At 40.4% G+C, this 25443-nt stretch overlaps 1 protein-coding gene across 3 annotated transcripts in view; it reads right to left on the reverse strand.

Annotated features, from left to right (window-relative positions):
- Nucleotides 1–25443, reverse strand: part of RALGAPA2 (Ral GTPase activating protein catalytic subunit alpha 2) — a 352948-nt gene that overhangs the window by 112780 nt on the left and 214725 nt on the right. For 2 of the 3 annotated variants that reach the window (XM_055131128.1, XM_055131127.1), the window contains 8 exons: nt 23934–24044; nt 21782–21850; nt 21382–21519; nt 18297–18480; nt 10766–11537; nt 9990–10061; nt 3864–3987; nt 2510–2665 (listed from right to left, as the gene is read on the reverse strand). In XM_055131128.1, the coding sequence (XP_054987103.1) occupies nt 2510–2665; nt 3864–3987; nt 9990–10061; nt 10766–11537; nt 18297–18480; nt 21382–21519; nt 21782–21850; nt 23934–24044 (1626 nt within the window). Of the gene's footprint in view, nt 1–2509; nt 2666–3863; nt 3988–5628; nt 9282–9989; nt 10062–10765; nt 11538–18296; nt 18481–21381; nt 21520–21781; nt 21851–23933; nt 24045–25443 lie in introns of those variants that run through there. The other variant, XM_055131129.1, reaches the window with a different exon arrangement.

Here is a 25443-nt window from a genome sequence, read left to right on the forward strand (position 1 = left end):
TCCTTTACAAACAGGGCAGCTTGCAACCGTGCCAACAGCCTAACTCCACAGCTTCATTAAGAATCTCTGCAGACTCACTACAGTGCTACAGATTCTGAAGTTTCTGGACTGCATGACGTGACCACACAGGCAGATGTGCAGCAGCTCCAAATTCCATGGTACTGAAATTCCAGCAGAGAGCCTCTTGCCCATGCACCTGGCTGTCTTCCCCGGGGCCCCTCGGAAGGGGTGGGTTTCAGTTTCCCTCCCCGCCCCAAGCAGAGCTCCCAGAGGCTGAAGAACTCCAGAGCCTAGCCATAGCCATGCTCAAGGCCCCTCTCCACACGTTCGGACAAGACTCACGCATGAAGGTACCAGCAGAGGAACCTAGGTGTGTGGGACCCGGGGCTGAGACCTCCAAGCCTGCTTGGATCGGGACTAGGCCGCTTCTGTCCAGATTCTCCATTCTCCAGTAGCTAGGAGGTCACACCCAGGGACTGCCCCTGGTGCCCTGTAATCCCACAAATGGCCAATATCCAGAGACTATAAATGCAAGCTCCCGGAAGTGTCCAGCCCTAAAGTGGCCGCATGACATCTTTTAGCCTAGTTCTCCCTCTGGGAGAGCCTGGCAAGCTACCGAGAGTTTTCTGCCCACATGGGAGAGCCTCATAAACTCCCCATGGTGTATTCATATGCCAAAACCAGTAACAATGTTGGGTCTCATTCCCCTGACCCTGAAAGAGCCTCTAATACGGCACCATTGGAAAGAACGAGTAAAGAGAGGCTTCTAAAATCTCAGGGCTACATTCGGGCATCCAGAGCAGCATCTAATAGCAATGCACTGGGACTGCAAACTGGGCTATAACTCTGTGCTGCCCGGGGGTGGATTTTTTCCTCCCCACCCTGTCTTCCTGCACGGAAAACGGCGGCTTGGCAGCACCCACATGGCAGGCGCCATATTCCAAGAACCCAGAGGTATTCGATTTTTACACTTGGGGCTCCCAGGGACTCATGGGAAGGGGGTGTAACCGGCACGCCCTCGGCCCAGATAAATCCGGAGCTGCTGAACGTGAAGCGGACCCTCTGCACCTAAAGACTTTGATTCCAGAGACTTCTTACAGCAATGCACTGGGACTGTGAGCTGGGCTATGCAATTTCTGGCAGAATTTTCCCTGGACTTTATACAGAAATCCAAAACCGACTTAACATCTAAATTTTCAGCAATGTGAAACGGTTCCTTTTGAACAGGTCTGACTTGGCGGGGGGGAACTTCAAATAATAACAGTAAGTTTTTGTTGAAATATTGAAGGTTATTAATGTAGCAGCCACCTCTCTGGACTGTGAACTAAGCAAAAGCCCCACGCTGGCCGACACGGCGTGGCGTACACCATACTATGAGGCACGGGAAGGGGGATGAGGGGGGGAAAAAAAAGGGAAAAGAAAATAGGAAAAAAAAAAAAGAAGAGTTTTGTACTTGTAGCAGTGGGGCTACATATCTCTCCATTCTCAGCAATGGAAAAGTAATTATCAAATGCTTCCTTGGTAGTAGGTCTGTCTCTCTTGGGTGGAAACTCCAACAACTATAGTGAGTTTTGTGTTGAAATATGGAATGTAATCAAGGTAAAGAGAAAATGAAGTGAAATTCATTAGTTATACAGTAGGGGGTAAGGGGCGGGGGCGGGGGTATACTGGGGTTTTTGGTGGTGGAATATGGGCACTGGTGAAGGGATGGGTGTTTGAATATTGTGTAACTGAGACATAAACCTGAGAACTTTGTAACTTTCCACATGGTGATTTAATAAAAAGTTAAAAAAAAATAAAATCTCAGGGCTAGGACAAATGGAGATATTACTGGTAGGGTGTTTGTCTTGCATGCGGCCGACCTGGGTTGGATTACTTCGTCCCTCTCAGAGAGCCCAGCAAGCTACAAGAGTATCTCGCCCGCATGGCAGAGACTGGCAAGCTATCCATGCCGTATTCAATATGCAAAAAAACAGTAACAACAAGTCTCACAATGGAGATGTTACTGGTACTCGCTTGAGCAAATCGATGAGCAACTGGATGACAGTGATACAGTGAAAATTCTAGTAAGAATAGGCAAAATTACATGGCAAAGTAACATACAATTCAACTATACTCAACAAACAAAAGTAGCAACACAGAAAACTCAACTAGTGAAAAACAGCTTAGGAAATCCTCAGACAAAGACTTAACCACCTCATAGTGAGATAGAACAATTTTCAAACATTTTCTTTTACTTAAATTTTTGGTTGATAATTTCTTTAGCCACTTGGTTGTAACAAGCAATATAAAACTAATTATTGTGTGCTTGCTAAGGGAGCAGGCTTAGGAGGAGGTTGGGAAAACGGGGACAGTGGCAGAGGGAAGGTCACTCAGATTGTGGGACTGATACTGGAACATCAAAGCCCGTAACAACTGTATTATGAACAACTTTATAAACCACGGTGTTTGCATAAAGCAAAAGGAAGAAAACCCAGGGTATTCAGAATGGCGTTTAAGAAGATCTTACCTTTTTGGTGAGGGAATCATCTGAGTCTGATGGCATACGAGTGGAAACATGGAAAATCACTTCCACGGTGGAGGTAGCGTAGTAAGGGGCAGTTTGCCCTGTGCTGCCATTGCGCTGAAGCCCACCCATAAAACCACAGTGGGTTGAGAGATCCACCTGAAGCAGTCACAGTGAAGAAAAGCAAGAATGAAATATGAGTTATCCTAATTCACTAAACAGAAGACAATCTGAAATCATATGTTTATTTCTGTTAAAAAAAAACATTGAAATTGAAAGTGATTCATAATCCAACCAATTTGAGCAAACACTATCTAAAACTTGGCACAGATTTCCCCAACCTTTTCCTCCTATACATGTGTAAGGGTATGTATGAGTATGCGTACTTATGCATACACATACATGTTTATGAATATATGTCTACACATGCCTGCAAATGTGTCCATGTGTACACATTCATACAGTTTCTCTACTTATAAATTTATGGGCTGTTCTGCTTTCTCAAACAGTGGTGATGTGTTAAAACCAGAAAGCACATTTAAAGGGGAGATTCAATAAGATGCTGGTTTAAGAGAAAGACAAACTACCTTTCAAAAAGATTGTTTCAATTTACAATACTGTCCAAGTTTATAGGTCTCAAGTTGTTTTCAAGTTAAGGCATGGACGTTCAATTCTAATTCATATTGACAGGGGTGCAAGTGGGACAGATTTGGGCCATACCTAGCAGTATGCAGGGCTTATTCCTGGTTCTGCACTCAGGAATGCAAACTCCTGGTGGGATTCAGGGAACTGTATGTGGTGCTACAGCTGATACAGGGTAGGTGCCTCCATGGAAAATATCTTCCATCTGTTCCATCCCTTTGCTCTCTCAAATGTTCACTTCTTAGCCCCTAGATCAGTATTCTCTTTCAATAAAATATCGGTTCTAATTGAAACCAGAAAATAAATCTTTTTTTAAATTTTATGAATACTACTATATGCTATTTTCTTTCTAAATTCTGACTTCTTATACACTTAATTTTTTCTCCCACCATGCCACTGATTTCTTCTCCAATACCTATTTTGTAACCAACATCATAAGTTCTCTACCCATATTTGTCTTTTCAGGATAAGTGAAAACTGTCGAATCAATAAAAATCAGTAGATAAAATGCTAAGGGAAAACAAAAGGTCATTATACCTAAAAACAACAAAAAGATCAATTTTGATGCATTCTTCAATTCTAGCTCTATCTGTGCTAATGTAAACATAAAAACATGTTAAAAAATTACATATAAGTAAAAATTACGTAAAAGTCTAGTTCAATATATTAATTAATTGTGTTTGTCAATTAACATGCATCATGAGAAGAGAATTACCTCCCATCCAAGTCCTGCAACAAAGTCTTCGTATGCTTGGCTGCCTCTTTCATTGGAGAGGATTGAACACTTGTCTTCCTGACCTTCGGCAATGTAAAACACTGCAATCTTGTGTGTTTCACGACTATAAATATTTCAGATTTAAAGGAGTTAGAATTCCTTAATTTACATTTTTATGTAATGTTATCACCAGTATAATCCCTACAATAAAAGCTTAATAACATTTATGGAGAGTTCAGTTACTGTTGTTAGTAGTTTAAACAGTTCTAATTCTTTAAAGGTTTAATACATCACTTCATTTAGTCTTTTTCAACCACTCTACAGAGAAAAATATATTATCATCACCTCCATGGTTGGTTGGAGTTTGAAAGGGAGCAGAAAAAGTTAAACACAAGAAGGCATGAAAAGCTTAACATCCCACATAGCAAACAGGAGGCAGGATGGGGTGGGACGGCCGTTCTGACATCACCCTTGGGCATGAGAGCCATGCTAGATGGCTGGAGCATACTATCTGGCAAGTTTTCTCCACTTTCAATTGAAAATATCTTTGAAAGCACGCTAAATTGATATTAACTATGAAAAGAGCAACTGGTACCTCCTTTTTAAAATTACATTTTGAGTTAAGGATATTGGTTGGAACTATATAAAATGTCAAGATTTGAGCCAGAGAGAAGGTGCTTGTCTTGCATGTGTGGCTTCATCACCAGCATCCCATATGGTCCCCTGAGCAACCCAGGAGTAATTCCTAAGCACGGAGCCAGGAGTAAGTTCTGAGTACCATCAGGTGTGGTCCAAAACACCCACTCTATGAAAAAAATACTAAGAATTTATGAGAAACAGAAATGACTTACTTTTTTCTTTCTTCTAAGCAGAAGATATTTAGGTATTTTAGTAGAGGGGATATATTATCTGTGCTTTCACTAATCTGAAGCAGTATACTAGGTGAATAGCTGTCCAAGAAACTTCTTTGGTCAAGTAAAACCTTATCCATTTTCTCCATGATATGTTTTCTATACTTTGCCATTAAATAAAAGTGATATAGGTAGGCACTTTGAGGAAATAAGTAGCACCTATTTGTCTGTTTTGGGGCCATATCAACTAATACTCTGGGGCTGCTCCTGGCTCAGTATTCCTCCCTACAGAGTTCAGGGGACCCTGTGCTGAGGGTGGAGCCCAGCTTTCCTGGTGCACAGCATCAATCCTCTGAGCTTCTCCCTGACTGCCTTGGGACTCAGGGCCTGGGGAGGCAGGTGGCATGCTAGTGTTCATGCTTCATAGGTACTCATAGTGGATCTGACTGGTCCTAACCTAGTCCTGGGACTACCCCAGTGACCAATGTGGGCTGGGCAAAAAGTGGAAGCGCTCTTATCTCCAGACTATCTTTTCATTTCCTCCCCAAGTCACCTATGTCAACCCTTGGCCAGGAGTCATGTGACCTGGGACATAATTTACAAGTCACATGGGCACCCACTTTTTTTGTTTTTTTGGGTGAGAGCCAGTTCTCTCACCTGCAACACAATCCAAGGAGAGGCCTCTTATAACTTGGCTTACTGGGCTGTGGTGGGTATTGGAGGGGATTGGGGCGGGGAGTGGTCTCAAAATATATACTGATGGACAGAATAATGAGGATAGAACTCCGTTTATCATTAGCATTCACTGCCAGTGTGGAAGCATTTAAGTCTTTCTTTCCCTCGGCAATCTCTGGAAGGAAGCTTTTTAAAACTTAAAGAACCACTTTAACTTGAGGAAAGGGAGTTTACGTCACACCCTCACACCCGTGGTGTTTGGAGACTGCTCCTGTCTGTGTTCTGAAGTCATCAGGCAGAGCTCAGGGACTATATGCAGAGACAGGAACCAGAAGGGTTGGACTCATGCAAGGCAAGCAAGCATGAATCCTGGTAACATCTTTCAGCCTAGATATTTTTTTTAAAAGTGTTTGAAATTTTAAATTTTATGTATTTTAATTTTTTCCCTCTCTTCCCTCTGCTGTTATTACTTTTGCTCCTGAATTTAAATGGTAATTTAATAGTGCTAAAAATATTTATTATATACCTTACCTGAAATGAGACAAAATATTTAAGAGGATTTTTTTTTCCGAAGAATTTTTTTTTCTAAATTTTTGGACTACATCCTTTGGTGCTGGGGACATGTCCTTGCTGTGTGGTGATGACAAGAAAGTATGTGCTCACTCAAGGACAGTAGTAGACACAAGGGTCAGGAAGATTGCTCCATAGTTGAAAGCCTGCCTCATGAGCTGGAATAAATAAGGGGTCACTAAGACAATGATGGTTGGAGGGATCGGTCGGGATGGGAGATGTATGCTGAAAGTAGATAAAGGACCAAAAGTGATGGCCTCTTGGTATCTGTATTGAAAAACATTATGCCCAAAAGTAGAGAGAGAATATGGGGGAAACTGTCTGCCATGGAGGCAGGGGGAAGGTTGAAAAGGGGGGGTATACTGGGGACAATGGTGGTGGGGAATGTGCACTGGTGGAGGGATGGGTGTTTGATCATTGTATGATTGTAACTCAAACATGAAAGCTTCTTGTTTTATGTATCAGTAAAACAGTATCTCACGGTGATTCAATTAAAAAAAAAAACCAACAACAACAAAAAGAAAGTATGTGCTCAGTCTTTTGAGCTATTTCATTTGCCGCTCAAGTGCTCAGGAGTTATTCCAGCTTGGTGCTCACTCCTGGCAGTGCTTAGGGGGCCACACAGTGCTGCAGATTGGCCCATGTTTGACTGCATGCTTTCCATATACTAGGGCACATGACATTATCTTCTGTCTCCTTTCCATCTTGCAATAGCTAAAGTTTCCTTGGATTACCTGTCTGGAGTCACACTGTGGTGCTAGAGAGGCGCCTGCCTCCTGGCAGTGCTCAGGTGGTGCTGGAGACTGAACTGAGGACTCACGCATGTGTTCTTACCCACTAAGCTGTCTCTTTACTCTTTGATGTTTTTCAAGAAAAAAAAAAAATTTTTTGAACTCTTGGGTGACATGCAGCAGTGTCCAGGGCTCTTCTGACTGTGCTCAGAGGCCAGCCCTGGAGTGCTCAGGGGACCAACTGGGGTGCTGAGGATCAGCCCGTGCAACGCCAGGGCCCAGCCCACTGAGTCAGCTCTCTATCCTTTCCTTGAATTGTTTGGGTTTATTTTTGTTTCATCTAGTTTATTTCTTTGTTATCTCTCTATATGTAATATAATGAAAGAATATTGTCTTCCCATCAAAAAATATAACATTTACCATCACCACGCCTTTGTGCATGAATGCTTTCATCCCGTTTCTGAAATGAAGTGAATGAAGGTCATGTAACATTCTCATATGTCATTTGGTGGGATCTCACCTTATCCCATCAGATCCTCATAAGGCATGCAGATAGCCTCCATTTATGAAGAAATTTTCCATTATGTTGGAAATGTCTTTAAAGTAAATTAATAGAAATGAATCTCAATCGTTTCCCACTTTTTGTTCTGTTTTTGTCTCGAGTCCACACCCAGCTGTGCTCAGGGATCACTCCTGCTCAGACTCAGGGGGCCAGATGTGGTGCGGGGGCTGGCCAGGGGCGAAGCAGGTGCTCTCCTCACTGCACTGTTTGTCCAGCCCTCATTCCCACTCTGAAGGCTTTCAAAGTACACTGTCCTGTTGCTCTGGCGAGGGTGACCCCCAAAAGACAGCTGTGGTGAGAGTTTTCCCAGTCGTTCTTAAGAGGGAACAGAGAGGAGAAGAGCGGGTTTGGTCACGGACCCTAGGAATGATGCACAGTAAAAGCCCTGTGCTCTCAGACTGTAAGAAGTTTGTTCTCATTTTACACAGAAGCCTCCAAATTGTGACGACCTGTTCTCCCTGAGTGATGGCAGGGGACACAGGCCAACTAGACTTGGGTTAGTTTATTCTAAGTGTTAGAATAATTTAGGAGGCTTGGATGATAACTTGAAGTGCTAAAGTGACACCTGGAAGGCTAGTTTGTCAACTAAAGGAGAAAAAATAACAGCTGTTCATTTTTTCCCCCTATAGCTTTCTGGCTGTATTTAAAAGTACTCAGTATTTAATTTTCCTCTTTCCTATATACTTCATATACAGAAAACGGATTTCTGGTTTATCTGAAGTTTTTTTTTTTAATTCCTCTTTTAGTACAAGCTTTTTACATTGTAACTGCTCACAGGTCCTTGAGTCCTCATTAACACAACAGAAGAACACAGGAGAGCTAACCTCCAATGACTGCCTGACTGATGTAGGTGTGAGAAAAGGTGACCTTTAGCTGTAAACATTCATCAAATTTCACATTCTCCAAAATGTTAGCACCACAGAGCGCCAGTTAGGACACTAGGATGCAGGGCTGTGCCTGGCCTTATTAGAGCAGGGTTTGAAATGATAATTAGCACTACTAATACCACTCCATACCCGTGAGCAGCACAATGAATGCCTGAAAATCAGATAATTCAGAAACACAGGTACACAAAATCAACAATTTCCAGTTTCTCATTAGAATGCATTTTCTTTTTTTATTAAGATAGCTGTTTCCTTGAGCTGTCATATTAAAAAGTTAAACAAAGAAGAAACATGATTTTAACACTCACCTTACTATTTAGAAGCAAGAGGCATTCATATTTTCAAATTTTTATAATTTTTTAATTTTTATGTGGCCTCACCATATAATTTACATCCTTGCTACCTTCACAGTCAGCAAGATTTGCTGCTAAAATCACAGACAGTCTCCACTTTTCCTAACACATGGTAAGGAGGAACTGTCTTGACAGGAGAGAGATAAACTGATATCCCAAACAAACAGAAATGTCCTAATTAAAAGCGTATGGACAAAGTATGTTCTTGTTGACTAACAACAAATATATGGGACAATCAATGTTTCTCATTGTTGAAAAGTTCCAGGCAATTTCCCCATCAAAAAAAAATTATAAAAAAAATACACTCTAAAATACTTCTTATATATCAATATGACACAAAATCTAGGAGTTGGGATTTTCAGTGAAGCTTAACCAAGAGGAAGAGCATTTGGCAATCAGCTCCCAAAGCCACATTTCATAGCAACAGCACCCCAGGGAGCTAATTCAATTGTACCTCATGCAACTAAGGAGCATTAATACTCAACAAATTGGCCACAATTACAAAATACGAATGTTTTCACTTAATATGATGATTCGAAGAATAATTCAGCATATGCTTGAAAAGATGAAGTTTGGAATCCAAGAGACTGCTTGTCTAATACTGGAGGAAAGAGGGAGAAGTGGGCGAGTCCCTGGGTCTTTCAGAAGCAGTCTCACAGATATCCACAGAAAACTTGGTTTCTGTCCTCCAGAGAAAAGGAGTGTACATCAGCAAAGTGAGTATGATGACGGGCAACTCGAGGAACTGTGGTTCCAGGTTTTTCAGCGCTAATGAGATACCTAATGATATTCCTAAGGGGAATAAAAGAGGAACAAAGTACTATTTTTAAATGAGTTTTTTTTTTAAAAAAAAAACCCAGCCAGATTAAGGGAGGAATTAATTCTTTTAAGACTTGTAAGCACTTGATATATATCAAGTACTATGCTTGCTCCTGACTGATCTGTTTGTGGGAAGTAGACACTTCTCCATATCAAAGCCTGGCTATGAGCTGTACTTTACATTGCATGTAAGAGTGTATGGAAAAGGGGCAAATCTGAGGTTTGATTAGCTTAGGGGAATAATGCCTATTATTTGAAAATAATTACAACACACTGCTTTTAAACTTGCCAACACGATGGTGCAGAACTGAAGAATGCCAGTGTATCAGTGTTCTTAAGACAGATTTGCTTACTCTAAACAACATGACACTTGTGCATGGAGCGGGCTGAGTCCCAGGAAAGGCCATTCCTTAATGCAGGGAGGAATACCTCAGACTGGCATGTGGGCAGCATCTCAGTGAGTGGTAGCCCGGTCTCATCCTAGAGGGCTAGTAGTACACAGAAAACTTTAATCCTCACACGTTAAAAAAATATCAAAGGCTGGCTTGGACAAAGCCCTACGAGTCTACGCTATAAACCACCCACGGGCATCCATAAATACATCCATTCCCTGTGTCTGTATCTGCCAAGAAAACACAAGCAAAGTGAGACAGGAACAAAGATCTAATATACTTATCATACCACTGACGTGAGTCCAGATTTTTCAGCTCTCTCAGTAACTTTGAATTTTTCTTCAACAGATGGAAATTTTTCCTATAAAGAAAAAAAAAGAAAGAAAAATCATATGATCACTGTTCACATTCCCATTAATTTACACATCTACCTATTTACCTTTCATTTCTAACTCGTTAACAAAAGATCTGTGATGGCACCTCCAGAATGACTCCCATTCTCCATGAGAGACTCAAAGGATCAAGGTTCTACCCACGCCAGTTCCACCCAGTGATACTCTGATTCTTCTTTCACTGCCAACTCTGCTGTGAATCTCTTTGCCTCAACTGTGTCCTTAAAAATATCACTTTGCCAATCGAGTTTCCAACCTATCTCTACACTTCTTCCTGGATTTAACTTCACTTCTTGAACCCCTGCCTTACACTGGCTTTCATCAGAACTGTAGTGAGAGGCAGCCTGGTCAGTCATACAGGCCATTCATGTCTTGTGTGAAGGCATGAGCGATAATGGTTAGAGCAGTAATTACACACACAGAAATACACAGAAAATGTTTGATATTCCTTAAAATACATAACAGATGTTTGGAATTCTATCTGCATCTATAAAGCACAATTAGGTTCATTTCTAACTAAGTCAGCAGCAGAAAATAAGCTGCAAATTTTGAATTACCAAAAAAAAAACCCAAAAAACTTTTCCAGTCTTGACTTCCCAACTCCAAGCTGATAAAAAAATACAATCATACACAAAAATAATCAGATAATTGGAGGTCTGGAGTCGATTGTTACCTTCTGTCCCAAGAATTCATGCCCAAGTCATCGAGCAACAACCTGCAGAAATAAAAGGGCCCCCGGGGTTCCACTGGAGAGGGCTGCTCCTGGCAGCTCAGCCTCAGCGTGGAATCGGAGTTGCACCTCTGAACATACTCGTCTTCTTGGGCATTCTGGCGCAAAAGGACCTGGACAATTTCCTTCTCCTGTTCACGGTTCATTCCGCAGGGGGGTGGGGAAGGCTCGTTCAGATTCAGCTGCGATGGTAAGAGACATTCAGGACTCGTGTGGCCAATACTTTCAAGTAATTTGTCCAGGACATCATCTCCCTTGTCAGTTTGAGAAAAATCTTTCTGAGGTCCAAATGTTGGATGATGCCAACCAGAAATCAGAAATGATGGCTTCCTGCCATTGGCTGCTAGGCACCCTTCCAAAGGCCCATATAGAACCTTCCCATCCCAAGAGTACTTCCCTGAGATATCCCTCACGATCACCCTCACGTCGGAGAGAGCTCCCCCTGGGGATCCAGCAGCCGGTCCTTCTGCAGGTGTCTGGAGATAGGAGATGAGAGTGCTGTCATTAAATACGAACAGCTGCAGGTTCGGGCTTCGGAACACTTCTGAGGAGAGCTCAGAGGCTTCTGCATGTGCGTTGTCATGGTTTTCACTGACCAGGCTGTGGAGCACAGCGGGGCCCCCACGGAGAGGGAAGTGCCCAAGGTGGTTTACAAGGTGAGCCATCACCATCCTGGCTGTAAGGGGGATAAGCTCCAGACTTCTTCTCTTCCGCTCTGTGAAGAACAGCAAAGAAACACTCAGAGATAGAGGAGGATGAAGACTCAGGCTAAACACTATCGAACTTCTTTTTTCTTTGTCTTTTTTTGGTTTTGGGGCCACACCCAGTGGTGCTAAGGGCTTACCCCTAGCTCTGTGCTCAGGGACCACTCTCGGTGGGCTCAGGGGATGACATGGGAAGCCAGGAATCTAAGTACACTTGCTATACTATTGCTATACAGCCTCACACAATCAGATTTCTATCTGCACCCATGTTTTATTTTGCCGTTGTTGGTATTCTCATCGATGTTCTAATTTAAAATGAATTCGACTTGGATTTTAGGAACTATTTAAAAGATCTGTAGAAGAGGTAGAGAGAGCACAGGTGGAAGGAGGTGGGCTGCTTGCCTTCCATGGGGCCGACCCATTCTATCCCTGGCACTGCATCTGGTCTCCGGAGCCCCCCAGGAGTGCTCCCTGAGCACAGAGCCAAGAGAAATCCCAGAACACAGCCAGGTTTGGGCACAAAACAAACAACAACAACTACTACTACATCTATAGATACAGCAATAACTTGAAGAAGATCCCCTGTCCTCCAAGAAGGGGTCCTCAAGAGATTAAAACTCTAAGTTTGCAGAACGGCACGGTCACAGCAGTACTGGCCAAGGGTGTGGCATAGAGAGGCTACTCTGCTCCCGCTGGACTGCACAGGGAAGAGAAGAAATCAACTCCGTGACTACGGAAATATATCGGAAGCAATCTGATGTAAAAATTATTGTAATAATCTATGTTTTCTTCTTAGGGCATTTTAAGTATTTAGGTGAGCCTTGTATATGTATAATTCATGAATACTTGAAGGCTTTAAATAAATTTGTGGTTGATGAATAAGTGTTCAAGAGCAACTGATAGGTAACATTTTAAGGACTCAAGTGAATAGAAAGATTTTGACAGCAGCATGTCAAAGTCGATCTTGTAAAATGTTTGCAGTATGAGGAAGAAGCGGGAAAATCCACAACAAACATAGAAGTCTGCATTAAAATGACTAGGTTTGAGAGTAGTTAGGGAAATTTTAATCTGAAAAATTGTAAAATAATTTTTACACTTTTTGCACTGATCTAAAACCAGTTGTAAAAATTAAACCTAATTTTAACCAAATAAAATAAATAGATTTTTAAATAATCTAATAATTTTAGACTTAAAGTTTAGGAAAGATCTGATTTCTAGATTTTCAGCATACATATATATTTTTTATATTTTTTAATTTATTGGTTTTGGGATCTGGAGTGCTGAAAGATTACTCTTGACTCTGTGCTCATACCTGGTGTGGCACAGGGGACCATATGTGGTGCCAGGAATAAAACCTAGCCTGGCTACATATAAGGTAGCACTATCTGTCTGGCCTAAAATTCTTATATAACAAACAACTATTAATATGTTTTTTTCTGCTAACCACTCCCCCATTGATAATAAATAGCCAATCAACTCATTATAAAGCCATATTTATAAAACCAATTTAAGGTCTATAAATTCTAGATAAGAACAATGAATCCTAGAACATAAATTTTGTGTAAATTTATGTTTACATAAATTTAAAAAGAATGTACATAAATTTACAGAAATAATAATACTAAGTAATTATAAAATAATTTAATAAAATAATATTTTACTAAATAATTTACTAAATTTACATAAATTTAGTTTACATAAAAAAGAATAAAATTGTTCTTAGTTTTTCTTAATTTTGTCTTTTTGATAAATAAGAAATCAACTGTATACAGTAAGTCAAAATAAAATTCTATTTTAAAAAATCTCACTTTTCAGAAGCAAAGGACATTATCTACAACTATCTCAAAATTAACTCTTCTTCTGGCCATATGGAAGTATGATTTCCCAAAGCTGGGAATTCTAAATACCCCAACTAATTTCCTTGTATTAGAGCTATGAACCCTTTTTCTATTGTGTCCATACTATTTCTTTCTGTAGTTATAGATGCTTTTTATTCATGATTATCATTCTATAGGCATATAGTGAATCTATCAGAAATGTTAATACCCTAAAGAACTAAAGTGCAGTCAGTTGAAGCTCCAGTCGTTTACAGCGAGACTATGAAACTAGTGATAAGGTCCAATTTGAGGACATTCAAAGCAGAAAATAAAATTAGAAAAGCAAGTTTTCAACTGGGAGTAGGAAGCAGTGCTGAAAGGTGGTAAAGTATGACATAGAAAACCCTACAGCTTCATATATCATATCAATACTGTAAACCACCTTGCAAAAACTAGTGAAAAACCAAAAGAGCTCCTGTCACAGAGGCAGACAGAGTCAGGGGGAAACTGATGGAGGGAGGCTGACAATAGTGAAGAGATCAAGTGGAAACCTTGTATGTCTGAAACCCAATCATGGATAACTGTAATTCCAGTGACTAAATGAAAAAAAAATTTCTATATTCAGAAAAACTGGAAAAACTAATAATAATATTTCCAGAGAAGCCAAAAAAATAAAAAAAATAAAAGCAAGTTTCCTCAAATTTTATTCATATAGGTTGTGCTATTTAGATAAGTACAAACCTGTATTTTATTAATTTGCTTGAATTCTTCAATGAGAAATCAACATGAACTCACCCAGAAACCAGAACACACCTGAAAATGACTACCCTGGTAAGAAAAGTTAATCTTCATAAAGTAAGAATTGGGAAAATAAATTAATTTACCTTTCGGTTCACCAAGTAAATAATATATACCCAAGCTCCATTAATTAAAAACCAACTCATACCCATGAAAAAGTTATATCCAAAATGTCTCTGTTCCAAAAAGCTCCCTCTGTTCCTTCTTTGAAATGATTTTGGAATTAGGAATCAAGCAATAATTAGAAATAAGGAGTTCCTTATATAGGAATAAGCAGTTAGGAATCAATATGAGAACTGTGAGTTCCAGCCATTCAGAGCTCTTCCTTGAGCCAGGCCATCATCACCTCAGCTGTAGGTACCTGAATGGGTCTTATGTTGTCACTCTTTTGAAAGCAGCAATTAAATCATATATGGTCCACAAAATGGTCCACAAAAGACTCATTTAAAAATAATAGATAAAAAATACTGTTTATGAGAAATATTTTCCAAGAAGGAATAGCTTGTCAATGAATGACTACGTCACTGAATTAAAAACAAAAACATAGACAAAAACAAAACCAAAAACCTCTTGAATATGAGAATATTTTGTTTAACTGAAAATGCCTCAGTTAATATTGTTGGGGGAGGGGGTACGGCTCAGGAGTTTGCACTTCGGGCACGAGGCCTGCACTGGCACCTCCACAGGGTGGGAAGGAGAAAAGACAAACTTTTTTTTTTCACTCTTCACTCAAAACTGCAAGAACCTCACTCAGTGAGACTCTACACATACCAACATGTTTCGAAGTTTCCTTGCTTCTTATTTATTTCGGTGAGTGGGTGTGGGTGTGGGAGCACACCCACTGGTGCTCAGGGACCACTCCTGGCAGTGCCCGGGGAGCACCCACGGTGCCCGGCCTGATCAGCCACAAGCAGGGCAAACGTCTCACCATCTATCTCCCCATTTTGCTTTTTAAAAATTTAGTTAACTGCTAATCAATTTTAAAACTTCTTTCCCACAGAAGTTTAAATAATTATTTTAAATTTCTCCTGAGCTTGAGTATGATCCTGAGGTCTTCTAGAGAACAAATATTCAAGTCAAACAGAAAGCAACGAGCTACCAAAATTTGTTTGTTTATTTATTTATAAAGTAAAACAGGTCTCATTTCCCCTGACCCTGAAAGAGCCTCGAGTCTTTGGGAAAGACGAGTAAGGAGAGGCTGCTAAAATCTCAGGGCTGGGACGAATGGAGACGTTACTGGTGCCCACTTGAGCAAACTGATGAACAATGGGATGACAGTGATACAGTGATGAAGTAAAACAGGTTTTATTTGGAGGTTTTTAGGTGTGGAGGGAGAGAGTAACACGCTCAAGAGAGAATTAGGGCTTCTCCAAGGGAGGAGAGAGCCCCAACACACATCCCAGCATTAGACACGAAAGCACGAATGTCCACATCTCAAGAGGGGAGATGCGGGCGACACATGTGCTCAGGCACCACATGTGCCCGGGCACAAGCAGCACATAGGCTCAGGTAGCATATGAGCTTTTTTTTTTTTAAGCTACCAAAATTTAAATGTGCACCTTTAGGGTTATTTATTTATTTTTTTCAACTAACCTAATGATCTTCTGCTATTTTTAAGTGACAAATTACAGTGAATGGTGAACTAATTTTAGGGACAGCTAGGTGGGATGAATAGAAATTAATAACTTTAGGAAGAATTAACTCACTTGTATGATATTGATAGGAAAGCATTCCACATGCATTTCATCAGCAATACAACTCACAATGTGAGTCTTTGGTCTATTTTATGGTAAAATATGAGAGAAGATGATTGAAATTTCATATTTTAGGAATACTAAATAATACTGAATCTTAAATTTAAATGTTACCTAAATAATTCTGACTTGAACCCTGTTGAGGAATTCCCATCACCTGAGTTCACTGTCTATAAAACAAGTTAAAAAAAAGACTGGCTGATTCAGAGGCCTTGCTTCTGACTATTCTGACAACTTCATCCTCATATTTTCTTCTTCTCAGCCCGAAACCTACTCCAGAATGCAATTTTATAAACATGATTTGGAATCCATCACTCTTACTCACTGCTGCCTGCTTTCTTCTTTGCTCGCCAAAGACACACAAGAGAATCTGCCACAGGTTCTCAGTGCTCATCCCCAGAGACCCGCTCAGACTATACATCTAAAGATAACCCAGCACCAAAAGACTAGGAGGGAAATAAAATGATCTGTTTCCGTCTCACACTCCCTGGGCTCTTAGAGGCACCTGGCATGGCTGACCTTACAGAACTAGAATGTTTTTCTTAGAAATTTCTTAGAAATTTTCTTAGAAATTTCTTAGAAGTTCCTAGAAATTCCTCTAATTCCTGAATGCTACTTTCTGATGATACTCTCTAATCCTTTGTAAGGAAGTTTCCATTCGTGGGTCACTGTCTTTATCTTGCAAAGTTTGTAAAATTTTCATAGATGATCTCACTCTCCACATCCACTTTTTAAAAAATTCAGGATGTTAATTTTATTTTATTATTTTATTATTATTTCCCCCCCCTCCTTATTGATTCACCGTGAGATAGTTACAAAGCTTTCATGTTTGAGCTTCGGTCATACAATCATCAAACACCCATCCCTTCACCAGTGTACACTTTCCACCACCAAAATTTCCACTATTTCTCCTCTCCTTCGTTCCACCCTTTCCTCTGCCTGTGTGGCAGACAATTTTCCCCAAACTCTCGCTCTACTTTGGTTACATTCCATATTTTGACACCAGTCTCATCACCACTCAAACCTTCCAAAAATGCAGTGCTAGACGATTTATTTTGTATTGCTTATTATGGATGGAATATAATGTCCAGGAAATTCTGTGTCATTCTCTTCCGGGACCTTTAGTTTATAGTCTCTGGGTCTTGGCTGATGATGAAATTACATGGCGCCGGGGGCAGTTGTGGGTGGGACTGCCAGTCTACTGGAAAACTGGGGACCTGGTGGGAGAAGGCCCAGTCACGATCCAAGCAGACTTGGAGATCTCAGTCACCAGCCTTAACTGCGTATTTTGATCTCTTGAGATTTATGGGTCTCTGAAATAAGGCCAATAAATGAACTTATATGGCTAAGCTGGAGTTGGTTTGTGGGTGTTGCTCCCACATACCCAATTTTAGGCCACTTAATTTCTTGGGAAGGTTGGCCCCAGGTTGTCGGGGTCCGGCCAAAGGGACAGCAGTAATTTTGGGGTATCTGGAAGTCTGAAGGCACCATCACACTACTGATGCACTTGCCCCACAGGTACAGGATGACGTGCTAGTGGCACCATACCTCCCACATCCACTTTTTAAAAAAACTTTTTAATTTTTGTTTTTGGGCCATACCTGGTAGTGCTCAGGGTTTTACTCCTGGCGGGCTTTGGGGACCATATGAGATGCTAGAGACTGAACCTGGGTTGGCTGCACACAAGGAAAGTGCCTTACTGGCTATACTTATCATTCTGGCCCAGAATCTAAGTTTCTTTGACCTAAGTGGTAATATCTTTGCATAACTATAGTACAGTATCACAATCAGGAAGCTGACATTGTTAATTCATCAATATTCAGAGTTTACTAGCATATATATATATATATATATACTTATGAATTATGTATATATGTGACTGTGGCTTTCTGCAGTTTTATCATACCCACATTTGAGTTCACATTCTAAGAACTTAACCAGAGAAGGGTTCTTGTTATTGTCAGTAGAAAGGTGGTTAAGGATGACATATTGCAGGGATTCTAAGTCCTAATACTCACATACCACCAAAATAGGCCTTTTTAAATGAGCGGTGCAATCCTAAAATTATTGACAATAAATTCCCATCTCTCTACTTTTGCTTTACAGAAGTTATACTGTCTGTATTCATTCTTTCTCCCATTAGATATAAAGCTCTTTGAAGATAAAAAATGAAACCACAGGTATCACAGGTCCAAGAAATATAGGTCCTCAATAAAACAAAATTAAATTAAAATGGAAAAAATTAGGGGAAGGGAAGAAACAGGTAAAAATGAAGACAATGAAAAGCAGAATTTACTATCACAGAGGATCTCAGCAACCACAGTATCAATAACCAAACATGGGCAAATGATAAAAATCTTCCCTTTCTTTGCACAAAAATTAATATTCAGAAAACTCTCACCCTCTTCAACAGTAAGCAGGTTGCCCAGTTCTGCTGATGAATGATACTGGACTGGCTCAGAATTCTTCACATTTGCCAGTGGCAGGAAGGGGTCGTAATCAGTGGACGACAGGTCAGCCAGGGTAAGTGTGTAGTGGCTCTGTTGGGTATATGTGCTTGAGCCACAAACACAGCAGTGCAGAACCTGTGAAAGACAGAAGTATATGTGTGCTATAGAAGCCACCAACCTCTTAACACCTGACAATCTGTCAAACTTCAAAAGCACTTAGGAAGCAGCAGCATTCCAGCTTTTAATACTCTGAAACACCAGGTCCTACCCAATCCAAAATACTTTCATACTCTTCACAAGTTAATTTTGTCCTTTTACACTAATGTCAAAGATATAGTCTAAGGCAAAAGCAGAGTTAAAATAAAAGAGTTTTTGTGTTATGCCATTCTACGTGGTAGGTTCTGCCCGAGTGCTCCAGAGGCAACATGAGTGGAAGGAACTAAATTAGGTACAGACTAGCTGTGGGGTGAGCCACAGCGGGAAGGCCGGCACCCACGGAGAGGGCAGAGGAGGGCAGTACACCACCAGCATCCTCCATAACCACACAAGAATCTGAATTAGTTTAGCTCTTGACCCACTAATTGACAGGGCTAACTTAATATTATTTTCTAAAGTATGATTAATGAAAGTAAATCTAATGCCAATTTTTAAAGTAGCCTTATTTTCATAAGATTAGTGTCCTAAGAGCTCACTGGGGGTTTACAAATTTCCGTTAACTGAAGCTCTACTTATTGTCATCTATGCTTTCATATACATACAGAACTTGCAAACCAATATCTTGAGCAGGCTAGAAAGATGTACACATCTGTTTCATAACTGCAATATATTTAAATTTTTATCATGAATAAAAAATGATTTGTAAAAATCAAAATGATACTTCAGAGATAAAGGAAACATGTTTGATTCAATAGACTTCTGCAATGCAAGTTCCCTTTCATTTGACTAGCTTTGACTGTCCTGTGACAAGAGGCCACGTGGTCAGGCTGGGGGTCTCTCAATTCAGTGCCTTCTATTTTGGGGACCGAAGGAAAACTGAGGGGTGTACAACCTTTGTCCCTGGCCAGAAACTACAAAGAGCAGTAGTCAGCAGGAAACAGTAACTAAATATGTCCGTTTTCTAACTCTAAAAAAAAAAGCTATATAGAAAAATTCTTATTACAGTCTTTTAAATAAACAGATTGAGCTTCTGTCATTGAGGAAAACTGTCAAGTGATTACTTGACAGTTATAAGTGTAAGAAATACAAATGAAAAATTAATTTATGTCAGTGCATAATTACAGAACACATAAATGATAAAATAAATAGCCAATAATGGTCCATGGGAGAGACCACTGTATTTGAAATAAAAAACATATAAGCAAGGGATTAAAGCAAATGTCATAACCAATCATTACTAGGGACTAACATTTGAATATTTTATTTATTACTGATGCAAAATATTTAATACAAATTATTTTATGCAGTATTTCTCCCCATAACAGACTGTGATAACTATGTCTTTTAAATTTGTAAATAATGTTATAAAAATAATATTAATCTTTTAAATGTCACAAAAATTTATATTTTACAATCCAGCCTAAATATCAAGGGTGCACGATAAACTATGAGTATTCTAAACTATGACTTGCAGCAATTGTCCTGTGGGTAGGGTAGCCGTGCGCACAGCTAACCTGGGTTTGCTCCCTGGCACCACATCTGGTCTCCACCCAAAAAACAAGGCCTCCCCTCACTCAAGTGACAAGATAATTTCTTTGATTTGATTCATTTTCTTTAATTTCTCTTTCAAAAATAGGGACCTCCACAATAGACACTGGTACCCTGGTGCCACCCCTCTGGTATTCAGTACTCATATTTGGCCCTGCCCAGCCAAGCAGGCCTGATGGGCTGGTGCTTGGGCCTGGCAGCCCAAACACTGGTGACAGTGGGGGTAGGTGGAGATGAGGGCCATGTGGTGTAGGGATGATGGCATTCAGATTTGGGACTCTGTGCATCTGAGTCACAAGCTCCTTTTGAACTACGTCCTCAGTCCTCTCAATGTATTTCTTAAGATCTTTTAGAGCAAAGAGATTACTGGGGATATAATCTTTCTTCCTTTGACTTTCAAACATTTTAAATTTTTTTTATCTGGGGCCATATTCTTGGTGGTCAGTGCTTACTCCTGACCCTGAGCTCTGGAATCACTTCTGGTGGGATTGGGAGACCATATGGGGTGCTGGCAACTAAGCCTCAGTCATCTGGGTGCAATGCAAGTGCCCTACTTGCTATATTGCTCCAGCCCCAACTTTTCCTTTGATAAGTACATTCCATCAAACTAAGGCTGTGAATATTGCAACACTATAAACAGATTACTTAAAATTAAGTGGATATAGACCATGTTACATATAAAATTGAGAACTTTAATTAACTGTTCATTAAAACCGACAACCATGTTTAAAAAAAAATCAGGGTTTTTTTGGTTGTTGTTTTAAGCCATAACTGGTGGTACTCAAAGGTAAGTTCTAGCTCTGCACTCAAGAATTACCCCTGGTAATCTTCAAAAGGACCACCTATGAGAAGCTGAAGACTGAATCCGGGTTAGCCACGGACGTGTAAGGCAAGCACCCTACCCACTGTAATACCACTCTGCCCAATAAATTCCGTTTTAATTAGGTAACCACTGCTCTCTGACAATTATATCTATTCTGTTATCATTGCTTCAGTTATTCTTTTCTTTTTTTTCCCTTTTTTTTTTGGCTTTTTGGGTCACACCTGGCAATGCACAGGGGTTACTCCTGGCTCTGCACTCAGGAATCACTCCTGGCAGTGCTCAGGGAACCATATGGGATGCTGGGAATCGAACCCAGGTCAACCGCGTGCAAGGCAAATGCCCTACCCGATGTGCTATTGATCCAGCCCCTCAGTTATTCTTTTCTTTAGGCTCTTTAATCCACCACAAACCCTTTTCAAAATTAGAGATAAATAATAAATTGCATAAAATATACTTTGGTCATTCTTGAAAGCTTAACTCTTGATTCCACATTTATGTCTGAGACTCACCCTGTAGATATAATCCAGCAATGGGGCTCTGGACACATGCTGTTCCTCCAGGGCTGCTGTGGATACCGGGTGAAGCAGGGCATTCACCGGCAAAGCCATGCACCAGTCCAAAAGGCAGAGGAGCAAGGACACAATGAACTGGAAGAGCAAACATCTCAGCACCTTAGAATGCAGTCTTTCGAACTCTACTACGCAGAATCACAAGCAACAGAATTATCACTTCCTGACAATGATGTGACAGAGACAAACAGAAGACGAATGAGAATGGGTTTTACAGAAGAATGCTGGCACCAATGCAGAGGCATATTACACAAGATATGCCTATGTGTGATATTATTCATCACTTAGTCTTACGTTCTTGAAAATAAACTAAAGGAAAATGAGCCAATGTGTTACCTACCTTCTTATCTGTTTCCACTGAAGAATACTCTGCACTTGGTAAAAGAAAAGCAATTGTAGCCACTAGGATCTGTATAAAAGATGAATTCCCAATGAAATAGACTATAGTAATAGGTTAATATCCAAAATACGTAAAGAACACAAAGTGAAAAATGAACAACTAAATAATGAACAGAATGTGACTAGATATTTTTCCAAAGAAGACCTAAAGATGTCACCATGTACATGAAAAGATGTTCAAGAGTACTAATCACCAGGGAACTTCATTTAAAAAGATAAAATAACTATTTGTTAGTGAGAATGTAGAGAAAATAAAATCCCTCATGAACTGTTTATGGGAACACAAATCAGTATACTCATATGAGAAAACAGTATGAATTTCTACTGTAGCACTGTCATCCTGTTATTCATCGATTTGTTCAAGCAGGTACCAGCAACGTCTCCATTGTGAGACTTATTGTTATTGTTTTTGGCATATCAAATACGCCACAGGTAGCTTGCCAGCTCTGCTGTGTGGGCGGGATACTCTCAGTAACTTGCCAGGCTCTCCGAGAGGAATGGAGGGATTGAATCCGGGTTGGCTGAGTGCAAGGCAAATGCCCTACCCGCTGTGCTATCACTCCAGTCCAAAACAGTAACAATAACAAAAAAATCATTTTGAAAAATTATAATCACTAAGCCAATTAGATGGCTCAAAGAGTGGGAACATGTGCTTTGCTCCTGGCAGCCCTGGGCTGTATCCTTAGTAGAGCATGATTCCATGAGCAGAGAGCTGGGAGCAGTCACTGAGATGGTCCCACAAGCAAAAACAAAACAAAACAAAACAAAAACCAAAAACCTATAAATATGTTTTTATTTAATTTTCTTACAAAATAGCCCATATCTCCACCCACTGTCCTTGTATAAAAGCACCCTTTCTACGAAGGATTTCCTACTTAGAATATATAAATTATGTGAATGCCCTAAAGCCCCACTTTCTATTTCATAGAATTTCTTACATAACAAAACTCAATTTTACTCTAGGCCTCGTAAGGTGAAAAGTAACTGATTTTGTATGTATTTTAAGAAAACAAAGTGATGTTACTAGTGAACTTTGTCTAGGGATAAGAGAAAATAAATCAGCAGCACGACAGACAAACACAAATCAAATTTCCTTGTAGACTTACTGCAGAATGTGTAAAAACAGAATATGTGTGTTAAAGGTAGCTATAAAAACTGGCAAGAAAGATTACCACCAGACACCTCTGTGCGTGAGGCTACCTACTCCTGTAAAATTAACATCTCCAAATGCCATTAATTTACAGGATATTATCATTGCAATGATTTGTCCTTTTCTTTCTGCCCCTCTCTCCTACCATCACACCACAGAATGTGTTACAGTTCAAATCCCATTTCTGGGTCACTGTGCCTGCAGAGCAGTTCTGAGGCGCCAGCCTGGAAGAGTCTATGTTCCCCTCCATCCCTACAAAGAAGGTATCATAGCCAGCTGCCTCTTTCTGCGGCAACAACCAAATAACTATGGGTAATGTCAGTCCACAAAAGACCTCTTTGCTGTCTGCATTTCCGACTATCCATGATTAAGACTGCCCTGGTAGGCTCTTTTATTTTTGTCTTTTTGGGTCACACCCAGCGATGCTCAGGGGTTACTCCTGGCTTGTGCACTCAGGAATTACTCCTGATGGTGCTTGGGGGACCATATGGGATGCTGGAAATCAAACCCAGGTCGGCCGCTGCAAGGCAAAGGCCCTACCCGATGTGCTATCACTCCGGCCCCACACCAGCTCTTTGCTTGGTGCCTGACACCAGAGCTTACTTCCAATGTAAGTGTAATTTAACTCTAAAATGAACGTTTCATGGGGTTAAAGAGATTGGACAGGTATTAAGGCTTTTTGCCTTGTAAAACGTCTAACCCTAGTTCTATACCTGGCACAGTCTAGGGTCCTCCGAGCGACACCAAGAGTGACCCCTGATCACAGAGTCAGAAGTAAGTTCTGAGCAATGCTGGATGTGGCCTAACCCCGCCCACCACCAATAAGTAAATTAAAAAATAAAACAATGACTGATGGCAATTTAACAATTGATTCTAACAATGATTTGAGTATCTGAATTTAAATATCAAATACAATAAAAAGCATTACAAGAAAAAGACTTACTTCTGCAATCTTCTGAGGCAGTGTGGCTTCAAATGTCTGGAGCTTTTCCCAGAAAGAAACCAGTAACTGAAGAACATCGCAAGCCACCTGGGCCACGACTTTGTTAGGGAACTACAAGAGAAAACAAAACACACACTAATAACCTAATGTGATTCTTCCAAAGAAAGAACAATTAATTCTTTCTAGTATGTATAGGGATCTATTGATTTGCTTTGAATTAAATTGATAAAAATGTGCCCTATTGCTAGATAGTTTAAAACATGATCATTCATCTTAACTGCCTGTCTAGACTAGCTGAATTAGTCTATGTAACATCCTTTAGAAACAAGTAGCCATCGTTCAGTCATTTGGAAATTACTAATTTTAAAAGCCTTATTCAGCCCACATAATTTTTGACAATGAAATAAAATTAAAATGTCGTACGTTGTGAGTATTCTCTGTGCATTGACTCTTTCATAAGAATTGTACTTATTTTCATTTTGATAGATCTTCACTAACGTCTCTTCCCAGCAGACAGTATCTTAATTTTACAGGTAGAAAAAAAAGAGGGATCGATCAAAGACTTTCTATTCTCTAGAAACAAATCCACATGTAAGAGAAGGTAATTCATAAGTTATAATATATTCAATTCCTGAGTATGTTTCTGAACACAGGCACCCTCCGAGTCCTTGGAGGCTCTTGCTTTTGGAGAAGTTGAAGGGGCCGTAGAATGAACCCTTCTTTTAGAACTAGTGGTGTAGGGAGACTAAGACCTGAGGCTAATGTACTGCAAGGCCTCATTCTACAGAGCAGAGAGTTGATCCTGGGCCTATACTCTTGTCTAGGGAGGCCTGTAGCTGAACAGACAAGAGACAGGGCAGACACCCCGCAATCGGATGGCCCATCTGCTTTCTTTCTTCTGTTTTCACCCTTCCTGCCCAAGCCCCAGGCCCCTGAGGCCCCTCTTCTCAAAGCGGTTGTGATTTTCTCGTTCCTATGGTGAATCTTTCTCTTTTACTCTTGGTTCTCATAGGGGAATGCACCACTGAAAGGATCCAACAGGCACGGCAACGCAGGCACGGGGAAGTGGCCCCAAGATAGGCCTGCCCAATGGGTGTTCCTTTCTTTTACAAAGATGAAGGGAAGAGTCTGGCTGCTCCTAAGTGCCTGACTTTCTAGCAATTCAAGATGAGTTCTGTGGCCGTCCTGGTTCCTTTTCTTTCTGATCTGCCACAGGGAGAGTATGAGGTGAGGCCGCAATGGGCCCGCCTTGATACTTTGCTGGACACCCCCGGAGACTGTCTCCTGGCTTCCCTCACAAAAATACTATGGAACATTTGCAAGTGTGAAGAAATAGAAGATGTACCCCATATTATACTCTACTCACCAACTGTCACCTTTTTGTTTTTTTGTTCTACATTTAGATCTCTATCTCTTGCAGTCTAAGTCAACGTTAAGACATAGTTGGGTTTTCTATTTTTTTTAACATTTTTATTGAATCACTGTTAGATAGAGCCTTACAAAGCTGTTC

This window comes from Sorex araneus, chromosome 3 (assembly GCF_027595985.1).
Source record: "Sorex araneus isolate mSorAra2 chromosome 3, mSorAra2.pri, whole genome shotgun sequence".
Classification (NCBI taxonomy): domain Eukaryota; kingdom Metazoa; phylum Chordata; class Mammalia; order Eulipotyphla; family Soricidae; genus Sorex; species Sorex araneus.